This window comes from Rattus norvegicus, chromosome 15 (assembly GCF_036323735.1).
Source record: "Rattus norvegicus strain BN/NHsdMcwi chromosome 15, GRCr8, whole genome shotgun sequence".
NCBI lineage: Eukaryota > Metazoa > Chordata > Mammalia > Rodentia > Muridae > Rattus > Rattus norvegicus.
The window spans coordinates 41282502-41302589 of NC_086033.1; the positions used below are offsets into that span (position 1 = coordinate 41282502).

The 20088-nt window shown below is 43.0% G+C and overlaps 1 protein-coding gene across 5 annotated transcripts in view; it reads left to right on the plus strand.

The window, feature by feature from the left end:
• The window catches only part of Wdfy2 (WD repeat and FYVE domain containing 2), a 125710-nt gene that overhangs the window by 22662 nt on the left and 82960 nt on the right, over window positions 1-20088 (plus strand). Inside the window, exon 2 of one of the 5 annotated variants that reach the window (XM_063274283.1) lies at window positions 19007-19095. The exons of 3 other annotated variants lie outside the window; for them this stretch is intronic. Coding sequence is in view for 1 of the 2 variants with exons in the window: in XM_039093325.2 (XP_038949253.1) it covers window positions 16099-16121 (23 nt within the window). In the remaining variant the exon portion in view is untranslated. Of the gene's footprint in view, window positions 1-15966; window positions 16122-19006; window positions 19096-20088 lie in introns of those variants that run through there. One more of the 5 variants, XM_039093325.2, reaches the window with a different exon arrangement.

Sequence of the window (20088 nt, forward strand, 5' to 3'; positions counted from 1 at the left end):
CTACAGCCTCAGATTGGCCAGCTGAGACAAGAGGTTGCTTAGAGTCCAAGGGCAGCCCTGGCTATACAGTAAGTCCTTCAGTGTGAGACAAAGACTGTATGTACATACATTTGTGGGTCTTTCTTCAGTTGGGCCTCTCCAGAAACCTCCTCATGGTGTCCAGAGGCTTGTATCCTAGGTGATTCTAAATCTAGTCACACGCTGACAAAGATTAACTGTCACCCCATTTTCAATAAGGGAGGTAATAAATCAGGGCATGCACAGTGCTCTGTGAACTGTGCATTTATTTACATGTTATACTCTAGGTATGCTTACCCTGAGCAGTAGCATGAACTTCTTTTGTGGTAGATGATTGGAAATTTTCATATAAATCAACTTGAGAGAGTCCATACCTGAGAAGCAATGGTTTCTCAAGAAACCTATGGGATGGCTGAGGGCAGTTGAGCTTCCTCTTTCCTTCAATATCACTTCCCTTTTATTGCTTTGATTTATACACATTTCTTCTTTTTTTGCTTATACATGTATTCTTAGGAAAAATATAAGAAGTCCAAAAAAAAAATATAAGCAGCAAAAGATGATAAGCTACCCATGATCACACCATCGTGTGCAACCATGATGTATCTATAAATTGTTATATCTGTATATCTATACACACACACACACACACACACACACACACACACACACACACACACACACACACACACACACACACACACACACTGAAGGACTTACTGTATAGCCAGGGCTGCCCTTGGACTCTAGGCAACCTCTTGTCTCAGCTGGCCAATCTGAGGCTGTAGGCACAAGCTGTAAGGCTTGGGATTTGTGTTGCTGGCGCAGGCTTTGATCCCAGCACTCCAGAGGCAGAGGCAGGTGCAGCTAGTTCAAGACCAGCCTGGTCTACAGAGCGAGTTCATGACAGCCAAGGCTACATAGAGAAACCCTGTCTCAGAAAACAAACATACAAAATTACAAAAAGCTTATATTCACCTGACATGATGTTTCCTCTAACTCTGTAGGTAATAGATTGGAAATATGGAATCTGCCATTATAAAGGAATTAAGATCTTTAGCCAACTTATAGCCTTGTATCTTTACATTCTTTTGTTTAAATCATTTTTTTACTTGAAATCACTGATTCAATCTTCATATGAGTAGCAGCCAAACAACACCCTAAACAGAGAAAACTGTTGAGTTTATTAATTACTGCCATGTATGAAGTTCTTGCATGTATGTGTACCTACATGTTTGTGTGTGTGCCCTTGCATATGCCAGAGGTTGATGCTGGGCACTGCTTCCATTGATCTCTGCCTTATTTTCAGTGAACTTGGAGCTAGCTCACTGACTCAGCTAGACTGACTCCCAGCATGCCCTGGAGTTGCTGTCCCAGGAGTGGGACCTCAGGTGTGTACCTCTGCACCTGGCTTGCTTGTGGGTAACCAATAGCCACCTCCCTGGCCTTTAATTGCAGCACATGACTGTAGAGTAAACAGGTACAAGTAGAATTTCTTGGTTAAAGAGGATACCTCCTCATGCCAGCTTATCACGAGACTCTTAAGTTTGGTTTTTATAATTTTTATTGAATTTGATTTTGGGTTATATCTTTCTGTTTTGTTTGTGACACACTGAGTTTAACCAGGGCTTTCTGTGTAACCTTAGATTTGGAGGTCTCCAATTTAGCCTGGTGGGCTCAGCAGTGGGCACAGGACTCAAAAGACTGTGTGATCCTCCTCTGGTATCCTCAGCAAAAGACTGTGTGATCCTCCTCTGGTATCCTCAGCAAAAGACTGTGATCCTCCTCTGGTATCCTCAGCAAAAGACTGTGTGATCCTCCTCTGGTATCCTCAGCAAAAGACTGTGTGATCCTCCTCTGGTATCCTCAGCAAAAGACTGTGTGATCCTCCTCTGGTATCCTCAGCAAAAGACTGTGTGATCCTCCTCTGGTATCCTCAGCAAAAGACTGTGTGATCCTCCTCTGGTATCCTCAGCAAAAGACTGTGTGATCCTCCTCTGGTATCCTCAGCAATTTTCTTTTAGTTTTGTAAATTTTTGTTTGTTTGTTTGTTTAAGCTGGTAGGATTTCCTTTTTTTCTCGTCTTTTCTTTTTTTCTTTCCTTCTCTTTCCATTTCCCTCTCCTTCCTCCTTCGTATTCTCATATTCTCTCTCTGTCTCTCTGTTTCTCTCTGTCTCTCTCCTCCTCCCTCTCCCTCTCCCTCCCCCCACATCTCTCTCTCTGTGTTTCTTTCCTTGTTTTTTTCTTGTTTACTCCAAACGAGGTTTCTTTGTGTAGCCCTGGCTATCCTGGAACTCACTGTGTAGATGAGGCTGGCTTCAAACTCAAAGAGATTCCCTTGCCTCTGCTTCACAAGCACTGGAATGAAAGGCCTAGGCCATCACCGCCTGACTCTTTTTCTTTCAGTGTCTGCAGCATTTCTTTCTTTCTTTTTTTTTTTTTTTTTTGGTTCTTTTTTTCGGAGCTGGGGACCGAACCCAGGGCCTTGCGCTTCCTAGGTAAGCGCTCTACCACTGAGCTAAATCCCCAGCCCCTTCTGTACTTTTCTTAAGCGGCTGCTATGTATTCAGTATTTCTGCATCGTTTGCTTCACTGTTGAACTCAAGAAGATGGTGCTAGCTGTAAGGTGGCAGTACCAGTAGCCTCCTCTCCCACGCCCTCTTTAAAGACAGGGTCTTGTAATATCTAGCCATCTGGTCTCAGACTCTCTAGGTAGCTTAAACTGCCCTCATATTCGTGACTCTTCTGCCACCTCCCGGACCCCCAGCTAGGGCTAGAGATGTGCGTTGTGCCACCATGGCCAGCCTAGGGTCTTGTTTCCTAAGGGTAGTTGACTACCTGCTTGGATGTGCCTTTGGCCTATTTTGTATGGTAGGTTTTAATGTTATTTTTGTTCTCTTGCATACTGTTTTCAAAGTGGTTTTTATTCTCTTTATATTTTGCTCTTTTTTTTTTTTAGAGAAGAAAAATGTTTTTTATGAGCTAGGAGTTTTAGTTTCTGATCTTAGTGTAAGTACATTTAAAAATTGAACTTACTATTTTAACAGGGTCTGTGGGGTTTCCCTAAGCCAGATGAGCACTTCAGGGTATTATTTTCTTCTTCCTTCCCTCATCTTCTGAATTTTGTTGAATTAATAAGAAATATTTGGTCATATGATTTTTTAACAATGTGCTCCCTTACTGAATATTTGCATTGTGATTTCAAGCCATGAGCACACATTGTGTGTACAGTTCAGCTGTTGAGTGTTATAACTTACTGTTACCTTTTGTAGGTACCTCTGGAAGAGCAGTCAGTGCCTTTAACCGCTGAGCCATCTCTCCGGCCCCCTATCGTGAATTTTTTGTTTGTTTCTGATGGTGGATAAGTGCATAGATGTATGTTTGGTAGTGTGGTTTGAATATGCTTGGCCCATGGGAAGTGGTACTATTAGGAGGTGTGGCCTTACTGAAGGAGGTATAGCCTTGTTAGAGGAAGTGTGTCACTGTGGAAGCAGGGCTTTGAGGTCTGTACTGGCTAGTTTTGTGTGTCACTTGACACAAGCTAGAGTTATCATAGAAAAGGAGCCTCAGTTGTGGAAATGCCTTCTTGAGACCCAGCGCATTGTGGGTGGTGCCATCCCTGGGCTGGTGGTCTTGGGTTCTATAAGAAAGCATGCTGAGCAAGCCAGGGGGAGCAAGCCAGTAAGAAACATCCCTCCATGGCCTCTGCATCAGCTCCTGCTTCCTGACCTGCTTGAGTTCCAGTCCTGACTTCCTTTGGTGATGAACAGCAATATGGAAGTGTAAGCTGAATAAACCCTTTCCTCTCTAACTTGCTTCTTGGTCCTGATGTTTGTGCAGGAATAGAAACGCTGACTAAGACAAGGTTACATATACAGATACAGATACAGATACAGATACAGATACAGATACAGATACAGATACAGATACAGATACAGATACAGATACAGATCAACTCAAGCTCCGCCCGGTGTGAAAAGAGACCTGGCAATCTTCTCCCTCTGTCTTCATTTGAATCAACATTTAGAACTCTCAGCTTCTTCTCTAGCACCGTGTCTGCCTGCACGCTGCCATGCTTCTCCCATGGTGATAACGGACTGAATCTCTGAGACTGTAAGCCGGCTCCAGGTTTTTTTTTTGTTTGTTTGTTTTGTTTTGTTTTTTAAATGAGAGTTGCCTTGGTCATGGTGTCTCTACATCAACAAAACCCAAACTAACACAGGTACTGAAAGTGTAAAATCACCGTGAGGCTCCAGATGTATACAGTCTTTGAATCTGGTTAATTTTAGTATTTTTTTTTTATTTGCAGGATTCAAAAAACAAATTATACTTTAATATACTTTGTTATAATAGAATATAAGTTATAATAATAAGATACATAATAAATATTTTTATAATTAAAAGACCCTCAGAGTCTATCATACTCCCCTGTCTGTATTGTGTTAGGTTGGTAAATTATCACGTTTTACTGAATTCACCTAGAAGTCAACTCTGGAGGCAGGGTTGCCTCTTCCCCCATTTCAGACCCGAGCATGTTTGTTTTAAAAGTGTCTTCCAGGGCCCCCTAGTTTGGGGATGGTTGGGCCCCACAAAAGAGAGAACAGCACTAAAAGCCTAAGAGGCAAAATACTGTGCCCTTGAAAAGCTACGTGGTTAAACCAGTGTCAGTATGGTCCATGATAGAACTAGAACTAGAAAAACGATTCGCTTTATGTTTCTTGCAGGAGAAAGAGGACCTGGAAGTGCAGCCAGGGGAGCCTCAGCGGAGTGTAGCTAAGTCAGCTAGGAACACCAGTTTTGGTTGGATGTTGTGGATATCCGGTTTGATGACATTATCAACTGATATTTGTTCTTATTCTTGGAAGCCTCTTCCAACAGGACACTTCTCTATGGGGAACTCAAGCTGACTACTCTAGGGAGGCTTCCACAGTGGCCCTCTGCTAGATGTTTTAACGTTTCCCTCAGTCCTTGCTGTTTATTCTTTTGCTTTGGCTTGCTATATACTTAATGTTCTAGTTCGGTTGCTGTTGCATTGATAAAACATTCTGACCAAAAGCAACTGGAGAAGGAAAGGGTTTTATTCCACCTTCCTGGTTAGTCCGTGGTCAAGGGAAGCCAGAGCAAGAGCTCAGGGCAGTAACCCAGAGGCAGAACTGAACCAGAAACCAAGGAAGAGCATTGCTTGCTCCTAGGCTCACTTTCGGCTGTCCTTCTTATACTGTGCAGGCTCATTTGCCTTGGGATGGCCCCTCCCATGTAGACTGGGACTGCCTACCTCAGTTAGCAACCAACACAGTGCCCCAAGGCACTCCCACACGCCGATTTGGTGGAAGCAGTTTTTCAGCTGAGGTCCTCTTTTCCAAGGTGTGTCAAGTTGACAATCAAGATTAGTATCTCCAGTCATAAACTCACTCATTCAAAACTGAAGATTAGCTACCATAGACTATTATCTTGATCAAACAGAACAGTGTAGAGTATGAAGTGTGTGTGTGTGTGTGTGTGTGTGTAGATGTGCCTCCCTCTTCAGGTATGTCTGGAAGCCATTTTTGTTTATTTTGAGACAGGATCTTTGAGCCTCACCGTAAGCGTAGATCCAGCTCGCTGTTCAGTCTTCAGGATTTTCGTGTAATCTCAGTGTAAGTCCGGTGCTTATTCTTCCCTTTCCCTTTACTGTAGGATTTTTCTTGGCACACAGAGCATTCGTGTTGAGCTTTGCTAACTGCGGAGTGACGACTTTCAACCTGATAAGCTCAAGTTTAAGTTCTGCTCTTCCCCATTACTTGCAGTTATTTCATTTGTAATTTTTTGTTAGATTTGTAGTTTGTTAATTCACCCCCTGTGTTTTCTGAAATCACAGTCACAAAATGCTCTGTGTCTTAAAAGTTAATGCTGATTAAAAGACTCAGACAGCTGAGCACAGTGGTACCTGACTCATTCCAGGGCTTGGAGGGCTGAAGCAAAAGGATTTTTAATTTGAAACTTGTCTTAAAAAAATCAAACAAACAAAAAGCCAAAAATTGAAGAGGCTGAAAGCTGCAGCCCCCTTTCTTTCTTTCCGTTGTGGAATGACTTGGAAGGCCAGAGGAGGCCCCTTGACCTTGGCCTTGGACTTCCTGTGCTCTAGAAATGTGAGCCAGTGTATTTCCATTCACTATAATACCCTGTCTGTGGTCCTCTGGTAGCAGCAGCAGGAGGCTCTCAGATCCACATGTGTTCGAGCAGCTGGTTCTACCAGTCCGGTCTTGTCATTGTGTAATTTCTTATTTTCCATTGGTTTCCTGGGCATCAAGATTGGGTCTCCAAGGGGTTGGGGATTTGGCTCAGTGGTAGAGCGCTTGCCTAGCAACCGCAAGGCCCTGGGTTCGGTCCTCAGCTCTGAAAAAAAGAAAAAAAAAAAAGAAGGTAAAAAAAAAGATTGGGTCTCCAATGGCAGCCGGTCAGGGTTTCTGCACTAGCAAGCCTGCACTTTATTGCCACTGTTATTTGAGGCAACAGTTCTGTGTCTACCTTCAAATATTATATTCTGTTGCTGTTTGTCAACTTTTCTCAAAGTAACCTTCTTATCAGTGACTGCAGTATCTTTTTGGATCACAGAGTGTTCACAGAGAATTTATATTTTAAAAATATTTCTTACAGTTACCCTAATTGTTCAGATTTTTCCACTTCTCTTAAAATAGTCTTTTCTCCTGTGTCGCCTGTTGACTCCTCTGCCCAGTGTGATAGTTGGTTCATTTTAGTTGATTGCATTGTCAGAGATCTGGAGGTCATTGTTAGTTCTCATACCAAACACTGAAAACAGTTACAATTTACCTCTTTTGCTGGCGGGGTTGGAACTGAGATAGGGAGTGTGGGGTGGCAGCTTAGAATTCTAATAATTTGTATGGGATAGGGTTGTGGCTGCAAGGAGTGGGAGATAGCTGCAGGGCAGAGTGGACCTTTGTTCAGAAACAGTGTTCTTTTGTGTCCCCTTGGCCCCTTGAGGCAGGCTGGGGCCTGGCCTTGGCCTCTGGGCAGAAGTGACTACTCTGCTGGTTTCTCCTGCCTTCCTATAGGACAGGAAGGCACTGCAGCAGGGCGGATTGTGGTGGAGTTGGGTGGGTCTTCTGTGGATAGTGGACTGATGGGGAGTTTAAGTTTGATTTCAGTGGCCGTTGTGTTCCTGTCCTAGCTTGGCTTATAAGTGTGTGGTGTGGACCTTCTGTCCACTCTGTCAGCAGTGTTCCTCATGTGTATGATAATTTGAAATTTGTGATGGCTTCAGACACTTAGAAGGATGTCTGGCTCTCATAACTGATGAATGGGAGAAATTTTGCTGTCTTGATTGCTGAGTGAATCCTGTCCTTTCTTTTTCTTTTAACAAAATTCTACTTACTGTGTGTGTTTGTGCACATTTTAATGAATGAGGTAGTAAAAGATCTACAATTCTGTAATTGGTTAAATTCACATTCCTCCCATTATTTTTCCATGTTTTCAGTGTGCTTGCTAGGTGGATCTGTGTCTGGGCTTTAAGAAGACCAGTTTATCATGGCAGGAGAGGACAGAGTTAATGGCATTGGAGGTGGGCCACTTGGGTGTAGATCCTTCAGGCTAATTTTAATTCCTAAGAGGTTAAATAGATTAGTTATGTCCCTGTGCCATTTATCATCTCTAAAGGGACATAGTGCTAATGCCAGTTTATAGGGCTCTAATAAAGATTAAAGCAGGGAATTCTCTTAAAGTAATTAAAACTGCTTGGTTCAGAGTAAGGGCTTAATACAACTTCCTATTCTATTTTGGTGCACACCTTTAATCCCAGAGGCAGGTGGATCTCTGTGAGTTTGAAGCTAGCCTGGTCTACAAATTGATATCCAGGATATCGAGGACTACACAGAGAAACCCTGTCTTGAAAAACAAAATAAAATAAAATGAAATTTTAACTAACCTGTTCCTTTTGGATTTTCTGTTATAGATACAGCTTTCAGAGCTATTGGCAGGAGAATGTAGATTTTCTGTTTTATGATTGTCTTTCCTATTTATTCTAAGAGACAATCCGAAAGGGCTTCAATAACACCAATAGCTAGTTTTCTGTGTAGTTTACTTTATTCCTTGCTGGAACAATGCCTGGCCAAAGCAACTTAGAGAAGAAAGGTTTACTTTGCCTCATGCTTGGAGAGGAAGTTCAGTAGGTGGGAAGGATAGAAGCTGGGTTTCTGGACTTATAGGCTTGAGCCTCCAGACCCACTTTAATATGTGCTTTTGAGAACGAGGAAAACATCTGTAGCCATATTACTCCCAAATGTGTCCGATCTTTCTTAATATTGGAAACTAAACAGGTCAGGCCTGGTCAATACTTGGATGGGAGACTACCTGGAGATTCTGGGTTCTGTAGGCTGAGAAAGGAAGGAGGGAGGGAGGGAAGGAAGGAGAGAGGAAAGGAAGGAAGGAAGGAAAGATGAAGAAAAAAAGCAACTTTCAACCCTTTTTATACTCAGAGTTTTAAAATATCACAAATGCAGGCAAGAGTTAGTTGAGCTAGTGTAAATATACAATACCTATCACCCAGTGAGACCTCAAAAGACTTTTCCTTCACATGTTCACTACCAAAAAACAAATCCTAGAACAAGGAAGCTCTTTCTTTGCTAAAACATTTACGTGCTGATCAACTAGGGATGTTATTTGAATTAAATGAATCTCTGTAGTGAACAAAGCTAGGACAGCATAGAGATCTGACCCGAGAGATGTTCTGAAGCTTTTGAATGACAAGAGTTGACAGCCAATGACTTTGAAATGAGCATTGTTTTCTCTGAAGAACAACAGCTCTGTAATAGGCACATGACAGCCTGGGCTTTGCATGCTCTCCTATACCCACAGGCGTAGGTTAGGATGTGGGGTGCCCAGGAGCTTTCGCACCCTGGCTTCTCAGTACTAAACATGTGGCATGCTTCTGTTTTCACCCTTCGTCCTACTGGTCTGAGTTTCTCTTCTCTCAGCATTAAACAACTTCAGAAACAGTTGTGGCACGGGCTGAGAATCTCCAAAATCTGAAATTGGCAATGCTCTAAGTTGGGACAGTTGAGGACCGACATAAGTCTACAAGCGGAGAATTCCATGGCTGACGTCCTGAGCTAAGTTGCCGTCAGAATGCAGGTGCACCGAGGCTGTAGAGAACATAGTGAGGCTTGTCTGTAGACTTGAGTCATGATTCTAAGCTATTTACTTATGTGTGCATAGGCATCCTAAAACATGGAACACTTCTGGCCGTAAGCATTTCCTTTTTTCTTTTCAAACAGATTTTTATGTAGCCCAGGCTAACCTCTAATTCACTGTTAAGCTGTAGGCAGCTTTGAATTTTCTGATTTCTTGCCTCTACCTTCCAAGTGTTGACATGTACCAGACACATCTTGTTTTATGTGGTGCTCAGAATCGAGCCCCAGGGCTTCATTTGTGCCAGGCGAGCGAATCTGGCGGCTGGGCTTCACTCCCAGTATTAACCTTTCTGGTGAGAGACCTTCAGTCGGCCCAGGTTTGCCTCTACTGTTTCCACGTTGCTTCCGAATGAGAATGTAAACAGGATCTCCATCCTAGAACCTGTGTGAGGTTAAGCACTATAAAGAAGGAAAGCACCGTGTCCTGAAGGACAGCTGCGTGGCATGCCCGCTGTCACTCTTTTGTTTTCTAGTCTGTTAACTGTCTTCTCTAGTAGCATGCTATGGTTTGGAGTGTTCGCCAAGGGCAGTCTTTTGCCAGTCTGTGGTGCTATTAGGAGGCGGTTTTTAAGAGGTGGAGTCTAGGAGGAACACTAGTCAGTGAAGAGTTTCCCTGGGCCTAGCCTTTTGATTTTCTGTCTTTTTGCTTCTTGACCTCAAGAGATGAACAGGTAACTCTGCCACAGACTTCCACTTACTGTGTATGGTGCCTCTAGGGGCCGACAGCCTTCTGGCCAGGCAACTGTACTCAGATCAGCCTTTCCTCCTTCAAGTGGATTATCGCAAATATTTAATCACAGACAGAGGAGAGGTGGCAGCTTTGATCACATCTCCACTCTCCATTCTCCTCCCATATCTGGGTGGGATGGACTCACTTCCTCTTTAAACTCTTATCAGAGAGATGCAGTTTTGTCTTTTGCTAGGTCACATGGACGTTTACATACTCTGACTTATAAACTCATTTAGACTAAAAGGCTCCCTCCTTTATACGTATCAAGTTATTTTGCCTGAGTTTACAGGCCTGTTTTTTCTACCGGAGGCGATTGAGAGGGAACTGACCTTGATCTATTTTGGTAGGATAGAAACCACTAGTACTTGTGCCTTGTGCTAAGGAAATTCGTTTTAACCATGGAAAGCAAAATCCAAAAGCATTCAAAAGACTTTGAAGTGTATTTATGTTGTGTAGGCAGAGGCAGAGGAGGAGGAGTGGGAGGTGGGCCCTGTCCCAGGTCTTCTATTTATTTGCAGAATATGTTTGTCCTCGGATCTGGAGCCATGAAAGACAGCTATGAGCTTGGCCTAGAGCATCCGTTCTCAACCTGTTGGCTGCAACTCCTTTGTGGTCAAATGACCCTTTCATAGTGGTCACCTAAGACCATTGAAACTACAATATTTACATTATGATTCACAACAGCAAAATTGCAGTTATAAGGTAGCAATGAAAATAATTTTATGGTGAGAGGTCACCACAACATGAAGAACTGTGTTAAAGGTCACAATATCAGGAAGAATGAGAGTCATTCATTAGTCTAGACAGACAGATGCAGGACAGACTACAGCTCACAAAGAGACCTACATAAACATGGTCAATTTGACTTTTGGAAAGAGCAAGAGAAAGTATATTCCTTAAAATAGGCGAACAGTCGGATTTCCACCTGTGAGAAGGTAACTTCAAGCCGTTACAGACCTCTCTCCACATACAGAAATGAACAGGAAGCAAGTTATAGATTCAAATGTGAAACTTCTAGAGGAAACACAGGCCAAATTATTTGTGATTGGAACTCAGTGTGTTGGACATGCCTATGATCCCAGCCGTCTGGGAGGCTGAGACAAAAGACCATGTGTTTGAGCTTATCTGGACTATGTGAAGAATTCAAGGACAACCAAGTCTGTCTCAGAAGAAAAGCAGCTAGAGTTTCAGTTAACCTAGCTTGTGCACAGCTCTGGTGTGTTGGTTACTTACAAAATACCTGATCAAAGGAATGGAAGGAAGAGAGGGAGGGAGAGAGAGAGAAAGGAAAGGAAGGGAGGGAGGGCAGGCAGGCAGGGCAGGTGGGTGTATTTTGGCCAAGTTTGAAGGTATAGCCTTTTACGATGGGGATGTCTGCAGGAACGTGCGGCAGCTTGATCATACTGGGTCCACAGTGGGGAAGCGGAGAGAGGAACGCTGCAACTCTACTCACTTCCTTTTTATTCAACCCAGGACTCTCATCCTTGGGATGGTGCTGCCCAGTCACTGTGCCTTTCCTCCTAAGTTAAATCTTTGTTGAAACTCCCCCATAGACACACCTAGAGATGTGTTTCCACAGCATTTCTAAACCTGTCAAATACATACTCAGTACCAGTATCACACCTGGGCTGGATTGCTAGCTCTGCTTACAGGTGTGCAGACGTGCACACACATTTACACATCGCCAGAATTCCCATCTCATTAAGATGCTCAGGCTGTCTTTCTATGTGTTAAAGTTGGAAAAGTCCCTGTGGTAAGGTGAGTATTGAAATTCACTAGCTGAGCGGATGGAGGAGGTTGGGAAGGACAGGATGCTTCAGCAGAAGGCCAGTGTGCACATTCTCAAAGGAATGGTGAATTAGGGCAGCAAACTAACAAAACTAGTTTATACAGGTTTTCAAGTGTGTGGGGGTGACACACACATAGAGATCAATCCAATCAAGATTTTCATTTTTAAAATGTAATTTGTGTAAGTTTTAAAATTGTAAGATCATATTTCATAGCTTTTTAAAACAATAAAATGAAAGTGTGAACAAATTATAAGTTGTTCTTATTTGAACTCTTTTTTGTTTACGTGACCTACCCTATTGGCTGTTTTTTGATATTGTTCTTCACAATGTATGAAACTGAAAATTGGCACGTGCTGAGTAAGAGCGCTAACAGCAGTTCAGCAGAGTACGGGCTGTTGGGAGCTGGATGTATAGGGCGGGAGCAGCCAACGAGGTGAGATGCTGGAACTGTACTTGGCCCTGTGAATATTGCGTGACTGTTGTAATAAGGTTATTTCAGTGGCTTGTTGTAGAGGACCAGAGTCTCTAGGAGTCTCTCACAGAAAGCAGTGAGTGTAAAATAAGGCAGTGCAGATAGCAGACAGGACTGATCTCAGATTAAGGGTAGAGGTGTAGAATTAACGGGTTAGTAATTTATTGGATGGTAGAGGCACTATTATTATTTAAATTATTCTGACTTTAATTTTTGTTTAATTTAATTTTCTTGGGTAAGTGCAAGTCAAAACTTAGCAATGGGTTGAAATAACGAGTGATTGAGCTTCTGTGCAGTGTAGTCTCTCAAGACAGAGAAACTCATTAAAGTGTTATCAGAGAGCTAATCCATCCTCACACCCTCAGTACCCATTCATGAGAAGCTATGCCATGTGACTCAAAAACTGCAGATCTCATTCATTGTTTTACTCCACCCCTTGGGACAGGGCTGGCTAGCGGTAATACTGGCGACTGCTAAGCTGCATACACTCTCCTCCCCACAGGCCTTCTCTCCATACTGGTGCATATTACGTAGAGCAGGGATTTCCCCAGCAAGCCTCCATTATACAGTGGCCTCGAGGGCCCAGTGCCAGGGATTGTGTGGCTTCTCAGCTTTCGCTCTGAGGCTTAGGCATTCAAATATTTTTGCAGTTTAGTGAATTCTTGAGAGTTTTAGGAAATAATTAAGTTGTAGCTGTTCCTTTACTCCCTACCCCAGCCCAAGAAGCATAGATTCACTAATAAATGAAGACTCTGTTTCTCCCGCTTACGTTTAGTCAGTTTACTTTTATGCTTTTCAGTAAGTAACACTTGAAACCAAGCAGATCAAGAAATCATCAGTTCTTTCTGTTGATAGTTATTTCTCCAGCCAACAGAGAGAGGCATTTTTCTGTTGTAGTTCATCTCTGTTGTTTTGTACTGTGCATTTGGCACGTTGGGGAGCAGTGATGAATAACTCTGGCAGTTACAGGAAAGGCTCAGTGTGAAGGAAAGCTAATGTGATTTCACTCTGAGGCTGTTAGCATTCATGAATATACATTAGCATAAACACCCACAGCAAGACATTGATATCTATATGCTTTAGTCTATCTGTCTGTCTTCCTTCCTTCCTCTACTTCTACCCCACCCCTTTCTTTGAAGAAATGGTCTTACTGAATAGCTCTGACTGTCCTGGAACTGTGTTAATGAGGCTGGCCTCTGGAACTCACAGAGATCCTCCTGCTTCTGCCTCCCGAATGCCGAGATTAAAGGCGTGCTGTACTATATGCCCTTTTCTCTATGGCTTTTCAGGATACCAAGAGTTTTTGTTTGTTGTTGTGGTAAATATTAAATAAAGCAGGCAGGACACCAAACACCATGCCACTCTACCTCCTGCTACTCTCTGTCCCCGGCAGTCTTTCTGCCTCCATGGCTAGCCCCACCTTGACTCTGGCTACTCTCTGGCCCCAGCATTGGCCACCTTCTTCCAACTCTCTGCTGTGAACTCTCTTCACAATCCCAGCATCCCGTAAAACCAAAACTCTAGCAGCTTGTAATTTATCAATCAGATTTATATCATTAAATTCTCACTCCACAAAGCTTTTACATAGTAAACTCAAGTCAATAGATATTTATATAAACTGCCCACCTAGATAAGACAAATCATCCTGTAATAATCCATCCGTTATAAGATATTCATAGCTACTATGACTAGTAAAGCCACAAGGGTGGGCCATCCTTCTCCTCCATCTCTCTTCTCCTTTTTCTTTCTCTGCCTTATAAAAACTCTGTCCCCAATCACAGGCCTTGCCTTCCCTCACCTGCATATAGACATCAATCCACATGTTGTTTTAACCATTGATTCTAATTCATGACTTCATATCAAACATCATCACGGAGGGCAGGAGCCACTCTTGTATGCTCACTTGACTAGAGTAAAACTGTAGTATCCTTTATTGTCATTGATTTTCCTGGTTCCTTTGTATAGAACATCAGTTTTGTATTAAGTTTGTCAGAAATATTAGTCTTAGTTACCTAACAAATGTGTTCATGAGTTCCTAGAGGCCGGAAGTGGGTGGCAGGTAGACCCTAGGGGCTGGAGTTAACAGGTTTTTGTGAGTCAGGTGACATGGGTACTGGATCTGAGTTCCTGTCTCATAATTAAGCAGTAGCAAGTGCTGTTCACTGCTAAGCCACCTCCCCATCCTGTTCCAGTTACTTCCTAATCAAAGGGCTTGAGTGACTCCAGAAACTCAATACTTGTCTGTGTCATAAAAGAGAACACACACATGTTCATAAGCGATTGGATTATATAATGTGGAGTCTTGAATTATTTCATGCCACAAGTGTTTTGCAATTGGGAGAAGCCTTTTTTTTTTTTTTTAATGGAATTATGGACAGCACTGTAGAAGTAGACATTTTCAATTCTCTCTGCTTCCAGAAAGCCTATTTACCACGGTGCTCTGCTCTGCAGTTTGCTGCTGTTCTATTGAGAAGTTTCGATGTCTCTGAGAACTTAACATTTTCTTTTCTGGTAGGAGGATTTGGTGCTACATATAAATTTCTTAACATTTGGGTACATATATTAGATAATTAGCACTAACAGGTCAGAGTTTTAAAAATATAACCCATGCAAGATTTGTCGCTCTGCAGAAGCACAGAAGGTATATTTATATGTGAACTACTTACCAATATCAACAAAGGCTATTAAACCAACTCAAATTGCAAAGTGGATGGCAAGTGCTTAGTGCCACTGGAATTAATGTCCACTATGGCTTTCCTATTTATAAATCTCTGTGCTCCCAGAAGAGGGTGTCTATATAGTTAGATACAGTTGTTGGTAAGAATCAGGAGCTCAAATAATCTAGAAGCAATTTACTGTGAACAGTCTCCAACATACGCAAGACCCAAATACAGTGTCCTCATCCGTACCCAGTCAGTGCCACCTGTCTGTTGTTAGTTGTAACTAGTCCACTGTGTGTAGGTCCTTTTGTCTGGAGAAACTGTTGGGGGCTTCTGTGAAGTTGAGTGTTTCAGTCAGCCTAGGTTTGTTTTTGTTCCTGTGTTGCCTGAGGACAGTATGAAATAGGACACTTGAGACTTTTTTAGATGATGCAGTAAGATTTTGCACCTATCGCCTCATTTTAAAGAAATCTCATTTTTATCCAGACAGGTTTCCTTTGCCGGCAGCTTTTCCCAGGGCAGGATTTATTGTCACTCATCAGCACGCTTCAAGGTCACCCTTGAGACCTCCATTGAGGTTCTTGACCAGAACCTTTGCCTTTGCTTCTGCATTCAGACCAGTGCATTAAATGGGTACTGGAGTCTCCAGAGTTTAACAGGAGCTCTTAGGGCTAAAACATGGAGGTAAATTGTTAAAAAACCTTTCTGTTGCTGGGTTTGGGATCTGTGGTTGCTTTACTCACGTTGGCAGGGTTGGTTGGGTTGGTTGTGGTTTTCAGACACACACACTCCTCCTTTCCTGGTATGATGGTTCTGTCAGGTCTCCTCTCTCACGCCGCTTCAGCTCACTGAGCTTTTCAAATAGTCCTCTCTTGAAGAGTGGTTTGACTTGTGTTTTGTTTTGTGTTGACTGTGTTTTCTTGTTTTTAAAATATGGGTTAATAAGCCTGTTACAGTAAGCTTGCAAACTAGAACAATTCCTTCTTCCTTCCTGTACCCCAGTTGTTACTACTTTTAAAGTCAGCGTTTGGAAGCATCCTCTGTCATTATCAACCGTGGTTCAGAAACTCTTTTTGTTCCTTCTTTCTTAGGGCATCACATCTGACTCTTTCTGCCCAAGTCTCAGTTGGATTTTAGTGCTGCCCTGCTCTCAAGTGGCTGAGTGGGTTCTGTTATCTCGACCAGGATGGCTTTGGGCCACTCGACTTGCTGTTGCATTCTGAGTGCTGTGTTATTGGCAACTCTATGAAGATAGCCGTGTTAGCAAGGTAGTTATTCCTCTGAGTTGTATTTATTTAGATTTTCTTAAAGATGGGATCTCTCTAGCAGGCCTGAAGTTTCTTATATAGACTAAGCTTGCTATAAGCTGGCTCTGGACTTACAGTAATCCTCCTGCCTCTACCTCCTGAGTGCAGGGATTATAGCTGTGTGCCATTTGCTTATTTGTTTTTATTTTTTTACCACACATACCCACCTGCAGTTTTAAGTGTATGTTTTAGGTGGCTTTATGTAGATAACCAGCATTGTAAAGCAAGCAGCACCATTTCCTTCCAGAACATTTTCATCATCAGAATGAGTCTGTCTTTTCTTTCTTCCCCAAGAAGGAAATCTGAGAGAGTTAAGGCAACTGGAAGAGAACAGTTGGCTCCATTTGCAGATTTGGGGCACTGACAGCCCAGAGTCGATTCTCTTGCTGCTCAGTATTTCATGAAGTTTCTCTGGAGCCTTCACCCCATGCCTGCCGCTTTCACCACAGGGCACAGGGATGTACTGGTATGTGATGAAACAGACCATCCCTCTGACCGGGGCCAGGGACAGTATTTAAATATAGGTCATTCCTCCAGTGACTTCCAGAGCTTTCCCTCTGCGCACTGCTGAGAAGCACAAACAAATCACTTAGGGTCAAGGTTTCCACTCTCCTTTCTGTTGTTGTTGGGGCTTCTGTGAGGACAGATGACACACGGCTAACAACCAGGACTCTGCCAGCCTCTGATCCCTGTCACGGCACTCCTGCTGCTCACTGGATATAAATATGTTTACTTTCTCTTTACTTTTTGTTTTTGTTTTCCTTTTATATAGTCACTTAACCTTTGCAAAGCAAGTCCCCTGTGTTAAATGCTGTATGTGATAAAAAATATCAGTATTGCAACATGTAAATCCAGGGTTATTTTTAAGAGTTAAATATAAAAATACTCAAAAATAATTTCCAAAGTTGTCAGAGGACTCGTTGTCTCCCCGGTGGGCAGCCTTGCTGATTAGTGCTGATAGCTGATGTCATGTGTCCTCAGGGATTTGTGCAAGGTGCAGGGTGACACCAGAGCTTCGTTTTGCCTGAGAAGCCCCACAGACCTCAGATGGGGGTTCTTCTTTAAAGAGAAGTAATGTGTAGAAACACTACAAGTAGGAGAGTGTCCAGGAAGCCAGAAGTCCAAAGCAGTGAAGACAGAAACTGTGTAATACACTCAACACTAAAATCAAATCACAGCTGAGGGAACAGAACAAATAAAGGCTAGACCACAGCCCAAAGACAGTTTGCAGACATGATCCCTGCTTACTGCCACAGCTACTCAGTAAAGCCCATGGGACTTCCTCCAGGGCCCTGACTGCTACCCTAGGACTCTGCTTCTGTTTTCCAGTACTTTCTCACATTAAAATGGCACACAATAGAAACAGAAAAAAATAAATCTACTTATGGTTTTGCCTAAAAACTGATGATAGAAAAAGTCTTAGCCTGTGTCTACTTGTCCACAGTGCTATTACAGTTTCCAGACATGGTGGCAGGGAAGCTCAGGAGCACTGGGCATGCTCACAGTGATCTAGTTACCAGAGCTGGACTGAGAGTTTATTCCTTTTCCCATCATGGAACTTCCTGTAGGAACCCTAACCCGTAACCTCATTGCATGAGTGCTGACAGTTGACAGTGCAGTTGTAGTCTTTCTAAAGGTACTTACGAAGCTGACAATCAGGCCACTTGGTGTGGTTTTTATAATCAATGTAAACTGTTAAGGTTCTCCCAGAACCTTTTCACTTTGGAGTAAGAGAGACATGCCTCAGATGGTTAAAATGCCCAGGGGAGGTGGCTGTCATGTGTATGCCTCACTGGCTCTTGTGTGACTTCAGTTGACCAAAGGCTGATAATGTTTGTAGTACATGACACTTCTTTAGCCACCGGCAGATGGGGCCTGTGAGAGTTACTGCATCTGAGAACATTATGGTGTCTGTGAGTCAGCAAAGCTGTGTAGGTCTTTCATAGTAGGGTCCTTGATTGGAGGAATTGAACTGTGTGGCAGAAGGGACCAGGGACTGAGTGGTACCCAGCTTGAGCTGCCTTTATGCGCTGAAAGCTTTTAGGCGTCAAAAATATATTGGGCATTGATGGAGACCAGATTTAGTTTATTTGCTGTGCGAGTTGAACGTGGTGTTAGGAACGACACAGTGATCAGAAATCTAGTAAACGGAGAGAGAGCTTTCTTCTTTAAGTTATTAATCTTTCACATACACTTTCTCAGAATCTCTGCAGTTGCCTTTCCATTTGGAACATTGTATCCTTTAAACAAATTACTGTAAAAAACTACCAAAAGCCGTTGCGGGGCATCTCATTGCCGGGCATCTCATTGCTCAAACTTCTCCTATTAGCAGATGGCTTCGGGGCAGGCTCCTGGCCCGTGTACGGTGTGTTGCTGCTACAGTGACTAATCTATTGAAGAGGCATTCCCTGGAAATCCAGACCTATCACACACAGTGGAATTTGTTCTCTACCCCTCACCCCAAGTTACTTCAGTGATACAAAAACAATTGTCCTCAGGGAAATGAGGCTCGTTGCCGTGGTAACTAATGAAGGTTGCTTCATTCTCAGGCACAATTTTAAAGCCTAGATTTCAACATGGATAGACCTTTTTTTTTTTCAGTAGCTTAGCAACCTGTGGTACAATGTTTGTTGACACCCCTAGCCCTCCTTTTTCTCTTTAGAAAAGAGTGAGCTCTGGAGGTAGTATTTCATTGTGTGCTCGCTGTGAATTTGGTGCAGTTCTTAGGCATGTTGTTGACAGTGCCCTGACTTTCTAGATCCCAAATCACATTCTGTCTCTAAAGGGCAGTTCTTTTACTCTTCAGTGATCTCTGAACATGCTTTTCTTCCACAACCCTTGCCTAGGTGAATCGTTGGTGCTATCCAGGGGGCTGGATATTCTCTTCTTACTTACTGATCTCAGCACTGAGCTCACACCTTACAGTGACTACCAGGTAGGTGGTTCATGCTACCACAGCCCGATTGAATTGTCCAAGGTAAACATTGCCTTCCATAGAAACTCACTAATGAAAGGCTCCACTGTTCACAGATGCCCACAGCCAGCCAGCACCCAAGCCTGATGAAACACTTCCCAACTGCTACAAATGCATCCTTGTGGTTTCACACCCTTGGCTTGCTCTCTCCCTACCCTGCTTACTCACCCGCTCACTTTGATAGATCAGGATAGATCAAGGCAATCTCAGCAGAAGCAGAACAGTTGAAGAGTGCCAGTGTCTACCTGGTAGTGGGGTCTATATGGCTTAGGGTTGCAACTTTATAGGACAGAAGGGGGACTTTTGGGGAGGAGAGTTTTATCAATGGATGTGTCCCTGATGGTTCCAAGGTTGAATGAGTTCAGCATTCAGCAGATGTCCTGTGTGTTGGCTTTCTTCTTAGGCAGGCCTTCTTTCCCTGTGTTAAATCTGGAGTTTCTCTGCTGTCTCAGGTTCTTTGTTTTGGGTCATTAACCCTTCACTGGGGGTCTGGAGATGGGCTGTACATGTTAGACAGTGTTCTACCACTTAGCAAAATCCCCCCCTTTTTTTGCCTGGTATAAGTTGAAGTTTCTGAAGGTCGGGAGGTGGAGGAGAGAAAACAGGTTTGTGTTAGTACTTGAATCACTGATAAAATTCTGTGACTGTGGATGGTTAGAATATTGCAGAACCAGAGCCAGCTATCTGGGGACTATTTTTAAGTCCTTTGAAAGTCTTTTGTTGCCCACTTCTATTTCTGGCCTGATATCCTTTTGATTATCTCTTTTTTTTTTTTTTTCTTTTTTTTTCGGAGCTGGGGACTGAACCCAGGGCCTTGCACTTGCCTAGCAAGCGCTCTACCACTGAGCTAAATCCCCAACCCCTGACTATCTCTTAAACCTTTGACACATATTATTTTCTTATTATTTTCTTTATGTCTTCACTAGCATATACTAGTTATACATAATAGGCATC